The sequence below is a fragment of the Periophthalmus magnuspinnatus genome, chromosome 23, assembly GCF_009829125.3.
Source record: "Periophthalmus magnuspinnatus isolate fPerMag1 chromosome 23, fPerMag1.2.pri, whole genome shotgun sequence".
Taxonomy (NCBI): Eukaryota; Metazoa; Chordata; class Actinopteri; order Gobiiformes; family Gobiidae; genus Periophthalmus; species Periophthalmus magnuspinnatus.
In genome coordinates, this window is record NC_047148.1 from 16002891 (window position 1) to 16019518 (window position 16628).

Consider the following 16628-nt stretch of genomic DNA (forward strand, 5'->3'; position numbering starts at 1 on the left):
GCATCAGCAGCATTATGTATTGGACAATAACAAGTGTTATGAAACATGAGGTAAATGTTTAGTCTTGGCCTCTCATAAATCTTTGTATTTTAGGTTCGCTGTATGCTTAACATCTGGGGTGTGATGCTGTTCATCCGAATGTCATGGATTGTGGGACAAGCTGGAATTGGTAAGTAGACAAATCTAGTGTGGACTTTTAAATATTTAGGCTGTACACTGCCTGTAGTTGCTATGACCCACAAATGTATGTAAATAGATTTTCACCCCTTCAGGACCAAAATCATTCAACATTCAGTCTCATTGTTTTTGAGGCCTTGTTCCTCTTCCATCCATCACACAGTCTCTGTCATCACGCCCCCTTTGTGTGGGACGTGTCGCTCAGCGCTATGCTTCTTGTTGCTCATGTACTTCATACGTTTATTTGGTAGCATTTGTATTTCACGTTTAAATGTTTTGATTTGAAGAAACTCAATGCCCATCTGTGAAGCTTATTAGACTTGATTCCTATCACTCTGTGGGACACAGTACTGTGATGTTGGTGCCATTCAGAAGTTCATTTCAGATCAATGTTTCTCCCTTTGGTCTGAAGTGATACTGCGCTTTACTATCTCAGGCTGGCACTTGTTGATAGTACTCCACTTGGATGTGAAATATCACTACAAAGTGGCACATGTGGCAGAGTGCAGCCACAGAGGCTCCTCTAATGACTGCAGTGCTACATTTCACAAACCAAGGAAACCAAAGTGAAAAGTTGTGAAATACTTTGTACTTTGATTTATAATTGTTGAAAATAATGTCTATCTGTTGTTTGTTGGCAGCTCTCTCCTGTGCGATTGTTTGCATGGCCACTGTTGTGACCACCATCACTGGCCTGTCCACATCTGCCATTGCCACCAATGGATTTGTACGAGGAGGTGAATATTTTTCCTTCTACAACAGTCATAATTTTTAGCATCAAACAAGTGAGGGCAATTTCAGTGTGTACATTTCACTTGGATCCCAGGAATTGGCTTGTCTACCCAAGGAAACCCATGGGTAGACATGGCCGTTGACTTGACCAAAGTTCAAAATCTTGAAAGTGTTTTTTAGTCTTTTTTGCTGTTTTGTTTCAGGTGGCGCGTACTATCTTATATCAAGAAGCTTGGGCCCAGAGTTTGGTGGATCTATAGGTCTAATCTTTGCCTTTGCCAATGCTGTGGCCGTGGCCATGTACGTGGTGGGCTTTGCTGAAACTGTTGTAGAACTTCTTGCTGTAAGTGCGCAGTGAAAATGGGTGATCTATGCTTTTGTAAGTAATTATAGACTGATATCTGTTTGTGTTTACAGGGTGCAGATGCGATCATGACAGATGAAATCAATGATATTCGAATAATTGGCACAATCACAGTCATTCTTCTGCTGGGCATTTCAGTGGCAGGCATGGAGTGGGAGGCCAAGGTGTGTACTTTCCCATCTAAAATCACAGGGGAAAAAATCACATTTCTCCCAAAAGAAGTGCTTTACACCTGTTTGTTTCTTAGGCCCAGATCTTCCTGCTTGTGGTTCTCATCACAGCTATTATAAATTACTTCATTGGAACCTTCATTTCTGTCAAAGCTAAGGAACCTTTAGGCTTCTTTGGCTATGATGGCAAGATTTTATTTTCCTCACATATTGCTACTGACATTGTTTTATCTGCAGACTTAAACTTATTTTTTTTCTTTCAGGTTCTATAATGTGGGAAAACATGGGCCCAGATTTTAGAGGGGAAACTTTCTTCTCCGTCTTTGCCATTTTCTTTCCAGCAGCCACTGGTATATTGGCTGGAGCAAACATTTCAGGGGATCTTGCTGTAAGTAAACTGTCAACTTCAACAAGTGTCATTCTTGGAGGCAATATTTTAATAACATACTTTTTTGTTTTAGGATCCACAGTTGGCTATTCCCAGAGGAACACTTCTCGCCATTTTGATCACAGGAATTGTCTACTTGGGTGTTGCAGTTTCCACTGGTTTGTGTTTTTTTTTTTTGTTAACGTTAAACAAATTCATTCAAAACAACCATATATATTTTAATCACACCAGGATCCTGCATTGTGAGAGATGCAAGTGGAAACATAAATGACACTGTCAGTGCTCAGTTCATGGCAAACTGCTCCGATGCAGCCTGTAAATTTGGCTTTGACTTCTCCAGCTGCAAAAGCTCTGACGAAGGCTGTCGCTATGGTCTTCACAAAGATTTCCAGGTACGAGGCTGCTCTGCACATTTTTAGAATATTCAAGACTTTTTTGTATTTACTGTTGTTTATTGCTATAAACAGGTTATGAGTTTAGTCTCTGGTTTTGGACCCATCATCACTGCCGGCATCTTCATCTGCTACTCTCTCCTCTGCTTTGGGCCTCTTTGGTCAGTGCTCCTAAGGTTTTCCAGTAAGTAATATAGCACATTAAATTGAAAACCGAAATTGAAATGAGTAATGTCTTATAGTATGAGTAATAGTGGTTATGTGTGTATTCTTCCATGGTTTAACCCTACTTTGTGTGGAGAGATTTGGGGACACAGATCAATTATTGGGGGGATCTGTATCCTACAGAGATCAGGTCTATGATAGGCATACATGGACTAAAATAGGCTTTTGACTTTCTTCTTGGTTATTTACACATTTTGTGGCATAAGAGTGACTAAAGATATCCACTCATGAGCTCAAGGCTGTGAGAAGCCCTAGTTTTTTTTCCAAAGGTGCAGTGTAATAATGAGCTCTGTTAATACCATCAGGAAGCCCCATCATTGTATTGATACTGACGGGACTTTTTAACACTCTGGTATACATTAATATCGGTTATTGTCCCATCCCTAAAACCTAAACCCTGTCATGCTTTTGTGATATTTTGTTTTAGGCACTGTGTAAGGACAACATCTATCCAGGCTTGGGCATGTTCGCCAAAGGTTATGGCAAGAACAATGAGCCTCTTCGAGGTTATATCTTAACCTTCGGCATTGCTTTGGCTTTTATCCTCATTGGTAAGATGCTTGACTTTCTCCCCGTTTGTATCTGGAGTTTGAGACTTTAAGACTTTTTTTAAATGTATTTTTTTTTTTTTTTTTTTTCAGCTGAACTGAACGTGATTGCCCCAATCATTTCCAACTTTTTCCTGGCGTCCTATGCTTTGATAAATTTTTCTGTGTTTCATGCCTCACTGGCCAACTCACCAGGTAAGAACAAAAGTGACCATCATGTGTCAATGGGTTTAATATTGACTGCAAAATCACAAGTGTTTGAAATGTTTTTTTACATTGGCCTGTCCTGAACTGACTTGAATGTAGCTGATGTTGAATGATTCAAATGAAACTCTGGAGGTTGTGTCACACTGAGCTTTGTGCTTTTTTCTCTTGATACCAAAGCTTTAGCAGAATTGCAGGTACAGATTCTGTCTGCCGCTAATACCTACAGGTCATAAAATTATAAGGACATAAATGGTACATGAGTCATTTACAGGAACAGGAGTTATAGCCTCTGGCTAATGGATTTTATTGCCTTTGGAACCACTAAATATCCAGCCAATTCTATTCTTTAGCCTTTCTTGGCTGATCAGCTCCTCCCTGTACTTCTTAATTAGGGATGCACCGATCCAGCCTTTTCAGTCCCGGTATCAATTCCGATACTATTTAAGTATTTGCCAATACCCGATATCATCCAATACCAGTGCAGTGACTAAAAACACTTATTTCCTTAAAACAAAAATAAAATGAGACAAATGTGATGTGTTATGTAACTCTTATGTATCCCAAAAGCAACTATTGCTGCTGAACAACTTTGTATAAATGTAAATTACAAAATGAGATTTTCTGGGCCGACTGACCAGTAAATATTTTCATTACATGGATTTATATGTCCAACCAGGATATCTGCTAAACTGCTAAAGATTCAAAAGCCGATATCTGATCCAGCAGTGTTTTTCAGTATCCGACACCAGTATCAGATTGGTGCATCCCTATTCTTAATGGCACAGTACGTGGTCAGTGAGTGTACCCTTTATGTCCTGTAGATTGTATTAGGTCCCAAATAACCACACAAAGAACTCCTGTCCATGACTAAAATCCTAGTTTAGTTTTTGTGGGACCCACCCTGCCAATACTGTCCCTAATGTCTGATATAACATGGTCTCCAGTCTAACAGGCTGCTAAGTGCTAACTTCCATTATTTAACCTCAAACACATACATTAAACTAAAAATGTTAACTGGATTCATGCAATTTAACCGTACTTGTTTAAACAAGCTAATATTATACAGTTTTTTAATTGTTTAAAATTTTGACAAATGACTATTGCCACTTTGTATTTGTTTAAATATGGCACATTCGTGCCTATCTGTCTATAACTTTTTACTGATAACGCAGGTTGGAGGCCAAGCTTCAAATACTACAACATGTGGGTGTCCCTAGCTGGAGCTGTGCTTTGCTGTGTGGTCATGTTTGTCATCAACTGGTGGGCGGCACTTCTCACCAATGTCATTGTTCTGGGTCTTTACATCTACGTTAGCCATAAGAAGCCAGGTAATTATGATGCAACATGTGATCAGAAATTGACTCTTTAAATGTCTTCAAACTGTGTTAAAAACATTTTCTTAATAATTTACCTAATTAAAGATACTGCACTTATACTTTTCATTTCCATTTAAAATGTGGCAGTCCCATTGTTTTGATGAGCAAAGGATGTAGCTCTGAACACACACCTGAATACACTCTCAGTTTGACACACAGCTACACACATACAGGGCCTCGACACTGGCTCTAACACCACGTGGGTCACAGACCTGTAAACAGCCCTCCTCACTGCACTGTGTTTCTGTCCACATGTGTCCTGCTCCAGATGTGAACTGGGGCTCATCCACCCAGGCTCTGACCTACCACCAGGCTCTAACCCACACACTGCATCTGAGCGGAGTCGAAGACCACATCAAGAACTTCAGGTATAAACCTACATTAATACACCGCAGTCAGGTTGTTTTACATTTTCAGATCCAATTGTAGTATATTTATACGTCTAATTAATTCCTTTTAAAATATTGTATTGAGTCAAGTTACCTAAAGGAAACTCTGGTGGGCAAATTCCAATTCTGTAACTGTTCGGTGTACAGATAATTTGTTATGTTTGGTGATCAAGCTCATGTGGCTGGTTCCCATAGATGCAACACTGGCAGGAGATTTACTAAGAGTGTCTTTAAAATGACTTGAGTCCCCACTCACTGCCTCAGCTAAATCCTTTGGTGCTTAACATATTTGCTTTGATGTTCGCTACTCTGGTGCTGTATTTCTCCCTCTTTCTCTGTCCTGTGTGACAACTAAGGGTCACTATGAAGGTCAAAATACATCTGGATGTTTGTTGTAATTAAGTGTATGTTGTACTTGCAGACCCCAGTGTTTGGTGATGACTGGTTACCCCAACTCTCGTCCAGCGCTTCTCGATCTGGTCCAAAGTTTTACCAAAAATGTTGGGCTGATGATTTGTGGTCATGTCCGTACAGTAAGTAACTTTTGTATTGTTTTTTTTCTGTTTGGAAAATGACAAATAAGAAAAATGTGAATGTTTTTTTCTAGACCTCTATACAAACTCATAGCAGGATTTTATCACCTCTACTTTGGCGATTTGTTGAGCCAACAAAAGCTTTAACTGTTACTGATTACACACAAAGAGTCACTTAGATACTTGAGTCTTGTAACAATCCTAACATGCTTCTGAACACTTGGTCTTCTTGAGCTTTAGTAATCATGTTAATAGTTTTCTACAGATTATGTGAAAAAATTTGGGCTCCTCTCACCTGAGCTGAACCGCTCGTATGTGATTTGTTTCGCTTCACTATAAACAAGAGTAAAAAGCCTTTTACAAACGCTGCCCCGTGCTACTGCCTCACAATGGAAAGCCCATTTTGACCAAATGAATGCACACACTGTCGAGCCACAGCTCTCTGGCTCTGTCGCTCCACTAGTGGCCCGCGGCTCTGTTGCTGCTATGCCCTCCATTAGAACTAAACTAAATTAAGCTCTAATAAACAACAGACATTTTGTCCTGTAAACAAGTTTTTACAAAGATTTAATCTATGTGGTATTTGCATACCTTTACTACATGAAATGGAGCTACAAATGACACTTAAAATTTATGTTTTCTCAAATTAATTTTCAAATGTATTAGTAATTTTGCCCAAAATGTTCACCTCCATTTTTATAATTGAATCATATTTTAGTGTATTAAAATGAGCCATGCAGTGTAGAAAAATTAGCTTTGCTTTGTTACTTTGACAGGGACAATTCAGTCAAATAAAAAGTTATTTAATTCTCTGTATTTGCTCTGTGCAGGGCTACAGAAGGCATAACTTCAAAGAAATCACGACAGAGCAGGCTCGTTACCAGCGCTGGCTGCTCAAAAACGAGACAAAGGCCTTCTACACCTCAGTGTTTGCTGAGGACATGAGACAGGGAGCACAGTATCTGCTGCAGGTGGGACAACACTTTAAACATCCTGTTAGTCTTACAATAGGTCTGGCCACATCTGTTTATTCTCCTCATCCTCTCTTAAAGGCTGCAGGTCTGGGTCGTCTCAAGCCTAACACTCTTGTGCTTGGCTTTAAAAATGACTGGCGAGATGGTGACATGATGAATGTGGAGACTTACATCAGTATGATTCAGTAAGTATTCAGACTCTTACATGAGAAATGTATTGAGAGATTTTATATGTATACATGTAAATTCATTTTAGAATGTGATCCAAGAGTCATTAGATCGTTATATCAAGAGTAAATACTTTATTACCGTAATGTTATATCATTACACAATACAGTTTTCCCTGTTGTCTAGAGTGAGTCTTCACAGTCTGCCTAGTAAATAAAAATGAGGAATGTAGTACTCAGTGATACAGTCCAACTCCAAATCCTCAATGAACCTTAAATCAGTCATGTGAGAGCACTACCTGCGATTTAGGCAGAATTGGATTATAACATGTGTGGATTATAGCATTAGTGCTGAAGGTCAAAGATGGCTCAGGCCACAATATTAAAATCACCTCTAATGCACTCAGCTATGCACCCTCTACTTCCTATTGGCCAATGTAGCGGTTCAAAACATTCATTGTTATGGATAAAATCAGCTTGTAGAAACTTTTTTCCATCACAGTTGCCCTGGAAAAGACATGTCCTCCTCTGTTTGTTAGGCTTCGTGTTGTCCAATGAATGTTTATTTTGGATTTTCTCTTCACAGTGATGCTTTTGACTTCCAGTACGGAGCTGTTATTTTGCGTCTACAGGAAGGATTGGATGTCTCACATATTCAAGGACAAGGTATAGTGCAAATAATTGGGTGTGAGTGAATAAGAAGTACTAGTAAACGTACTTGGGTATTATTGGTGTGTATTTCATCATGAATACTGTATAATTGAGTAGTATGTATATTCTGTTTATTCTTCTATTCCTGGTTTCCTATCCCCAGATGAGCTACTTTCCTCCCAAGAGAAGTCTTCAGGGACCAAAGATGTGATCGTGTCCATAGACACCAGCAAAGACTCAGATGCTGATTCGTCAAAGCCATCCTCTAAGGCGACCAGCCTCCAGAACAGCCCAGCCATCCCCAAAGGTCAGTCACTACCATACATGCATGTTTTGTTGCTTTTCACTAGGGCTGTGCAATATATGCTCAAAAAAATCTCAATCAGAGCTATAGGAAATGTGCAGTAACTTAACATGATCAACAGTATACCTCATAGCCATTGACTCACTGTATTAATGGAAAGTCATTTATGGCTATTTTTCTTTTTCCCAACCTTTGTGTAAAAAAAAAAAAAAAAAAAGCGTACTTACCATGGTGGTGTTCTGTGCTCAGTCATCCATCACATAAAGCTTTATTGTATCTACACAATACATGTAAATTGGTAAACTGTATATTTAACTGCAGTATGTAATGGGAGTGTGCTTTGTCACAACTGGTAGTAGAGACATCTTTGTTTCTAGATGCCATCTTCAATGTGTGAGTTTTAGCAACTTTATCACACACATTCAAACACAACATTGTGAAAGGAAGTTGCCTCAATGACCTTTGACCTTTGTGATCCCACTGGGCCCAGTTTGTTTGCGCACAGATGTCTTGGGCCACACTGTGTCCTGTTTGTCTGTGCATATCTGTATCTTTGTAGTTTATAAGGGAGCGAACAGTCACTGTGGGAACTGTTACAGACTCCAGTCTCAAACGAGGACCTTCCGGTTCATAGTCATAAATACAAACCAAAGTGCTCTACAGTTCCCTAAATAACACAACCGCAAATATTTTTAAAAATTTAACTCCTCTATTTTGTTTCATTTACAAATTTTTTTCTATGGTTGTACTTCAAATGTCAATATCTAATTTTGTGATAAATTGATTACATGTAGTCGATTCCTTCTGCTGGTTCTCTTACCCGAGTTTAGTCCTTATTAAAAATACATGTCTGACATCCAACCCTCTCAGTTTTCTCTCTCACTCCCAGAGCCTTTATTACATATCCCTTTTCTCACGAGGGATTGCAGTTTGAATCATCTTTTAATCCAACCATCATCTCAGTATAGTCATGTGTGTTAATGCTCTCTCACACATTTGTACGTGTCCACTGACCAAGAGCAGATTAAGTTGACTTGGCTCTTAGCTGTGGCGTCATTGTTCAAAACCCATATTTTTGGGTGAAAGGCTTAAGCCTTTTGTAGAAAATGCTGCCAGTGGAAAAAAGTCATAGTTTTTCCATGACCCAGTATGATGGTATGTCCGTCTCCACAACTCTGCAGCCAGTCCACATTTATTCTAGTTCTTTTCTGGTTTTATAACTGCATGTACCCAGTATAAGTTCATTCACCTGAATATTTCCACACTTACCTCCATCTCATTTGTGTTTGCGTTTCTTACATTTTCCAGATGACGAAGATGATGGCAAAGCACCAACTCAGCCACTGTTGAAAAAAGGCAGGACATGCATTTTATTGATTTTTCCTGAAACCTCTTGTTTTTCAATTTCCTGCTTTCTACTTTCCTCCTTGCAGCTTTTATTCCATTGCCTTCCTACTTCTTTTGTGAACAATATCAAATCATACTTCAAATTCTTCTTGAATTAAAACACTGTCCGCTCTTTATTTTGTGGTTCTTCTGTGTTGTTCTGACATTTGAGTACTAACAATTAGTGTTTCCTTCTTCTCCGAGTGCAGCTGTGTGTGACTGTGCCTTTAAACCACGATTTAGCCTTGACTCTTGTTTTGAATGTGTGCCAGCTCTGCAAAATCTAAACTGTCTTTAGTCGTGGTCAGACTGCCGTTTGTCTCTGACAGTATGTAAAGCTTTCTTTTCCAGGAACAGAACTCCTCTCCAGATTTCATGGCTATGCGTTGTGCTACTAACTAATTTCCAGTTTGTTTGCTGTTTCATTGTTTTATTGTATTCTGTAAAGACCACACTAAATGAATATATGAATTTAACAAAATTTTAAATTATTCCTTTTTCTTTTATCCCAAATTATACAGTGGAATTCCCTTTTAAAGATTAATGATAATAATGATACAATAAGAGTAATAATAATGATAATGTTATTGTTGTTATCATTATTGTTGTTGTTATTATTGTTAGTATTATTATTATATCAAGGAAACAAATGGAAAACTCTTTCCAAGTATGTGTGGTTTATTACTCTATCAAAACAATGAATAATAACATTTGCAGTTGAGAATATTTATTTATTCATTTTTTTATGCTGGGTCACGTTAGCTTGATTTTTGAACTCTCCTAAATCTGTTGCAGACAAGAAGAGCCCGACTGTGCCACTGAATGTGGCTGACCAAAGGCTGCTAGAGGCCAGTCAGATGTTCCAGAAGAAACAAGGAAAAGGCACCGTAGATGTGTGGTGGCTTTTCGATGATGGAGGTGAGTCTCACTTCCACTATTAAAACATGGGTAGTCCATGTCCAGTCTATGTGAGTAAATCCCTGATAGAAACATTAAAATCAGCTTGAAGTCCCCATTTTATTATCACAGATGTATTTGTGTTCTGTTAAAATCATGAATCACCAAAGTACTAGTACAATGGGCATAATAACTTTCAATACCATTTATAAATAATGTATTAATTTTTAATGAAGTTTTCTCCATGATTTATTAAGAATTTAGTTGCTTTGACCCAGTTTTAGGAGTTATGGTCATTAATACCCTAACTCCTAATACCCTAACTACTAAACCCCTGTGTTAAGTCTCTATAACTACACCTTAATAAAGCATGAACAAAATGGTAATGTGCATAACAACACATAAATAAATTGATTCCCACTATGTGTATATTTGATTTAAGAAAATACTAACACTGGCTGCATCCTCTCAGGTCTTACATTGCTGATTCCTTATCTGCTGACAAATAAGAAGAGATGGAAGGACTGTAAAATCCGTGTCTTTATTGGGGGAAAAATCAACCGCATTGACCATGACCGCCGAGCGTGAGTACTGTCTCTTTTAGTAAACATTTGGATTAGGTGAAGTATACATTAACCACAAGAAAAAACATGAGCACAACATCTCTGCTTTCTTTTAATTAAATATTTATTAGTAGAACATTGTTTACAACATTCACAGATTGTCATTATTGCTAGACAATCAATGGAAAACTTATTTTATGTAAAATATATCACTAAGAGATAAAGGTAATCAATCAATGGAGGAACATGCCTCTCTTCCATGCCCTTATCTTCATATGTATTATAATTTAATATTTAAAAAGCTGTTATTTTGATCTAAAATAGATTTTTTTAACATTATGTTAAAGCATACCAAAGGGAAACTATAGTTGTTCACATTTCATTCATAACATCCAATCAGCATGAGGCTAAACAGTGTGCCCCTCCCTCCCTTGTGCTGTGCGTGCACTTCCCCTCCTCTTTTGTCTCTCATTGTCCTCTACAGCTGCCTCCTACATCCTTTTGTTGGATAAAATTAGCTTTGTACGAGCAGTCGGCATTTTCCTCCCTTTTTTTTTTAGCCCACAGCTTTACATGAAAGCTAAATGTATTTGATACAGAATAAATGTTTACTCATTTAATTTTAACGCAATATAATTCAAGATATCAACCCCTAACTTGTGGCTGAGATCCACATGCACATACACTGTTGTAGCAGAACACATCTGGGTTTTATTTGCTTTTAGCACAGTTGTTGTTTTGAAGTGAAGCTGGGAAAATGAGCCTCATATCCAAAGTATTGGTAGGTAAAACATGAACATCTGATAAAAAAGTTGCGACTGCGTGCTTGGTGCAAAGACAAAACAGTTGAAAAAAATAACAAATCCACACTGCAGTTTTTTGAATCTCTCATTTTTAAAATTATTTTAACAGCACCACAATGTGACGAGGTCAAGCCCTTCTTCAGACATGAAGGATTCAGTTTCACATCTGTTTTCTACAAGCCCAGGGAGTCACCAGACGAATCATGTGGCATACAAATATCAGTTTGAAGTAAATTATAAGATTACAGTTGTTCAAAAAACAGGTGTTCACTAATATTAAGTGGTGTATTAGCCGAATATATATATCTCATACTCAAAGTGCGAACAGCCTCAGCTCAGGGTCTTGCATTTGTATTTCCTCTAAAAGCCCATCTTCAAACAGCTATTCAGAGCTGCCTTAAGCATGACTCACAGCAGCGATTCACCTCATCCACACCACTATAGGCTGAAAATGTCCTCACTCTGGCTCTGCATCTGTTTACTCATTTGTACTTTTTTGTTCAGAATGGCGACTTTGCTGAGCAAGTTCAGGATAGACTTCTCTGACATCACTGTGCTAGGGGACATCAATGTGAAGCCCAAGAAAGAACAGTAAGTTTTGAATCACAGTTGTTGTTTAAACACACAGATCTGTAGTTAAGTTTGTAGCCTTAGTTTTATCAGTCTAATCTCATGCGCAGATCTGCTTATTAAACTGAGTTGTATTACTTCATGTAACAATTTTTGTAGAAAAGATTTAGTGTAAACATGGTGCATGCAGATTCTCACAACTTGACCACTTCCACCCTCATGTGGTCTGCCTGGGTAAAGTCAACTGCTCCACATATAGTATGAACACCAAGACAAACAAGACATAACTGTTCATGAGTATTAATGGGCAAGTGTTTTATCGAATGTTGTTTGAAAGATTATTAAATTGCAATGTATTTTCTGCAGCGTTACTATCTTTGAGGAAATGATTGAGCCCTATCGGCTAAAAGAGGATGACATGGAGCAGGACGCGGCGGAGAGGCTGAAGAATAGCGAGCCCTGGAGGATCACTGACAATGAGCTGGAGCTGTATCGTGCAAAGGTCTCTTTAACATAATCTGTATTCCACATTTTAAATGCAATGTGTCAAATGAGCAAGTTTTTTTTAATTTTCTTTTTATCAGGTGATCTCTATCTGAACCATGTTTTCTCACTGTTTTCAGACTAATCGCCAGATCAGACTGAATGAGCTGCTAAAGGAGCACTCCAGTACAGCCAACCTCATTGTCATGTAAGTCAGTCATTACATTTGAGGATTACAGTGGTGCAGGGAGTTAGCCATTCACCCACTAACGGGAAAGTTTCAAGACTCATTACCAACTTATTAATGAATAATTATTTAAGTGTGATTGTGGAGGTCAAGTGCTTGTGAGCTCTTGAGAGCTTTAAGACTTGTTATAATGTAGTTACCTCATCAAAAGCATGCCTGGAGTGGTGTTTTGTTTCATTCACACATGTTTGAGTAACCCTTTATTATTAGTCTGTCTAAATCTCCAAAGCTCAAAATGCTCTGTTCACGATGTCATGTAGTTTGTAGTTATAGTTTTGAGTTTAAATTAACAGTTGTTATTAGTTGTGTCTGGTGTCCATCCAATCACAGTGTAGTGTGAACTTTCAGAAGAAGAAGATAACACTATTTACCTCTTTAAGATGATCCAAAAATACAAAGTGTTTATGAACTGTTTTAATTAAAATAAATATAAAATAAATAAAAAATAGCAATGTGAAATAGTGGTGGGCAAAATGGAAAAAAAAACCCTGGTTAATTTTGTGCTCTTGTCCTTGCAGGAGCCTGCCACTGGCTAGGAAGGGTGCTGTGTCGAGTGCTCTGTACATGGCCTGGTTAGAGGCACTGTCCAAGGATCTGCCTCCGATCCTGCTCGTGCGTGGCAACCACCAGAGCGTCCTCACCTTCTACTCTTAAAGACACCGGAGAAGCCACACCTGCTCTGTTTTTGGGAACAAGCAGACCCACGCACAAATCCCAGTTATAGTCCAAACCCAAAGGCACACTCCCCTGAGAAAATAAAACACAGCCATGGACAAAATCACACTGTATGGATAGTGATTATGATGCAGTCAGATTGGCAGAGATCAGTTGGACCCTCTGTGTGTGTGTGTAGGGGTCTGAATTTGTTGCCCGCTCTGGTCTAGTTTTTCCGGGCCTGGGTGTTTTCTCTCTAGCTTTAGTTTTAACCTTTAGTTCCACAGAAGTGTCACATTTGTTCATTTCTCTCAGGCAGTCCTGCACATGTTTATATTTGTATTTTCAATGTCATCTTTGTCTAAATGAGCTGGACCCGTTTTTTTGTTGTTTTTTTTTTTGACAAAAGCAATAAGCACCTACATGTTTTTATTTTCACTGTCTCAAAGAGAGGCTGACAGAATGCTTTGCAAAACCTTTTAAAGCCTTATGGTTGTGCCTTCCACTTGAATCAGATAGAATAAGTAATCTCTATAGATTGACAATATTTTATGTGGGTGGATAGTACTTTTATTGAGTTTAAATGTGAATTTGTCTTAGTTGGTTCATAGTATTTATGTGTGGATTATATGAGTTAATGAAAACAATCCACATGGTTGACAAAATGACTTGTCATTTTTCTTATTCTTATTGAACATTTTTGGGGCATAGTGTTGTGGTTTCACTTTGGAGTCTTCCTTTTAAGCTGCCGAATATTAGCCTCAGTGACTCAGCAAAAGACACAATCTTAACATGTGCATGGATCTTAGTTTTAAGGTCTAGCTGTTTGTCAGAAAATATGTGAATTTAGGTTTTTTTTTTGCCTGGTTGGGTGGAAGGATTAGTTGTCCCATGTAGCTGCTGACTGAAGTAAATGAAGTGTTTCCTTAATTATGTACTATGTTGTCACATGTACAGCTCTTCCCCTTAAGGTGTAACTGTTCTATCCAGAAACTTCGTTTGAACTTTGCCTTAATGCTTGGAGAACTAACGATTGTCACTGCTTTTTCTATAAGCCATACTGGCTGGTCAGCAGAGTCATAATTGTAGATTCATTAGTTCTATAAAGTTTAACACACTTTATTTTCTTTCTATCTTAAGCTACATTAGTCTGTCCTGTAGGTTAGGTCTGCCCACTGCTGCTCAGTGCTCAGCCAATAGATGAAACCTGGCCAGCGTCAAAGGCACATTGGACTTGAGTTTGCTCTCTCTCAGTTGGCAGCTTGTTGTCTGATGCACTGCTGGTGTCATTCCTACAACGCCCGGCTTTGTTGAGGAGAAACTAGACTAAAGGGGATCTGGAAGAAAGGAAAGCAGAAAGTGAGAGAAGTCTCAGTGAAGATATACCTCTATGCATATAAGTTATGTTACACATATACTTGGAATAATAACCCATACTTTCATGTGAAAGTTTTTTTTTTGGTTCAGTACTACATTCTTTCATTTTTTAAAAAATGTAATATTTTTTATGGAAAAGCCATCATCATTTCACATTACTCACTACCTGGATTTTTGGAGTTGGACACTGGATGGAGTTCTCATTGTTAAACTGCCACAATCAAATAGCCTGACCTGCCATACAATTTTCTCGTTGTATTCTATCAGAAAAAAAGTCTGCCTGCCCTGTTCTGTTTGCTTTGAATGTAACGCTAACTGGCAGGGAGTGAACCCATTTGCAAATGACTTGTACACACATCTACTTTATATTTTCCCATCAGGCAGCCAGTTGAGGTGGTTTTAAAGACATGCCAAGGTCTGTCAAAAGTACATCATTAGCCAATTTCATCAAACGGGTAACAATTAAACCTGTATCTGTACAATATCAGACAAACTTTCTCTATAGAATGCAACGAAAGAGCTGTGAGGCGTTTCAGGCTCACAAACCAATGAAGTCAAACAGGGTTCTCTAGCTGTCTCTAAGTTCACTACTCCTGTTATTTGTCCCTCTAAACTAACGGTTACATTGGGTTGATTTTTATATTTTGACTGAGTTGACTTGTATGCAATGTCATAATAAGAATGTGACAATGTTTAGAATAGCTGAATGTACTGTATAATAAACACTACGCTAGCAGTTAGTCCACATATTCTACTTTTCTTGTTATTTTCTTAAAGTGTTTAGTGCACAGCAAGCAAAAACTCATCGGACGGGCATTGTCCGTATATAGTGTATGTATGTGTTACACTGGTTGCTTTGCTAAGTGTGTGCACACTTATTATACTGGTCTATTGGCCAGAGCTCAGTAGTGAACATCACTGCGACTGGTCCAACTACTAGTCTTTTCAATGAACATGTTGTGCATAACTTATCTTTTAGAAAGTTGGGGCACTTTTTATGTTACAAAATTTAGTGTTTTATATTTGCTAAATCCTCAGCCTACCTGTTAAAGAGCATCATTATCAAGAAGACGGGTTACTCTATATTTGTAATTTAGACAAAGTATACTATATAAGCCCTGTATATTATACTAAAGAACCAATCTGAACTGATGCTATCTGTTGATGTCATAAGAGATCTGTGTTCAATGATTTTTCAACCAAAACAGTGTGTTCTCTTCACTAATGTCCTGACACAGTAACACCTGATTATCATTCTACTGCTGAGCAAACCAAATCTCATTGTGATCTTAAGAATCAGATGTTTTTTTGCCAAAGCTCTTGCCTTTCCAACTCCTACCTGTTGCATGTTTAGCCATAATCACAAGTTTTGTTTTGATTTCTCCTCTTAGTCCTGTCGTCCATCTTTCAAGTCTAGACTTGTAAATACATGTAGTCTCATGGTACAAATTAAGGGAGTGGAGTGTTTTTGAAATTCATAATGGAAAAATATATTTATTTTAGTTTAGCCTTTCTCCCTTAGCCTTTTTCAATATTTGGTTTGGTTGTAAGTTAATTTGCATGTTGATTGTTTGTTGTGTTTTGATTTTAGCAGGTTGTCTATTTTTTCTCCTTGATTCTGTGTACTTCTTTTCAATGCCTTCTGAAGTAAAAGCAGATCAGACCAGTTTCACTCTGAAGTGTCTCCAGCCGGTTAAAGCAGTAATGTTTTGATACACTGTACTGTTAACAGTCAGAGATATGCTTTTTTCTAACATTTTAACATTTATGATTACCAATACTTTGTACATCTTTATTGCAATAAATAAATAATCAGTAAACTGTATTGTCTTTTTGGTCTTCTGAATCGCACTGTGGAGATGAGAAGGTTCTGTTGTAGCTATGTTCATGTGTGTCATGTTATGTCTCTTCATTAACATGCTTTGTCCCATCCAGAAGTAGCTGAAGGAGTAAAATAGTCATTCAATTTATACACAAGATTGTGGTTGAAAGAACAACAAAAATTGCAATCCTAACCCATTAATAAAAATATATATATTTTATACATAAAT

At 38.0% G+C, this 16628-nt stretch overlaps 1 protein-coding gene across 1 annotated transcript; it reads left to right on the forward strand.

Moving 5' to 3' along the window:
- The first annotated feature begins 98 nt into the window (after nt 1–98).
- Nucleotides 99–16397, forward strand: slc12a2 (solute carrier family 12 member 2). The gene is given in 26 exon segments (XM_055231440.1): nt 99–169; nt 819–914; nt 1113–1252; nt 1327–1437; nt 1521–1629; nt 1707–1831; nt 1905–1989; nt 2063–2223; nt 2299–2353; nt 2356–2406; nt 2874–2999; nt 3090–3191; nt 4376–4531; nt 4848–4947; nt 5390–5501; nt 6332–6472; nt 6554–6660; nt 7229–7308; nt 7457–7600; nt 8906–8953; nt 9779–9901; nt 10353–10464; nt 11751–11837; nt 12183–12318; nt 12440–12507; nt 13065–16397. Coding segments are annotated over 26 exon segments (2778 nt in total). The 5' UTR covers nt 99–102; the 3' UTR covers nt 13201–16397.
- Nucleotides 16398–16628: the final 231 nt, after the last annotated feature.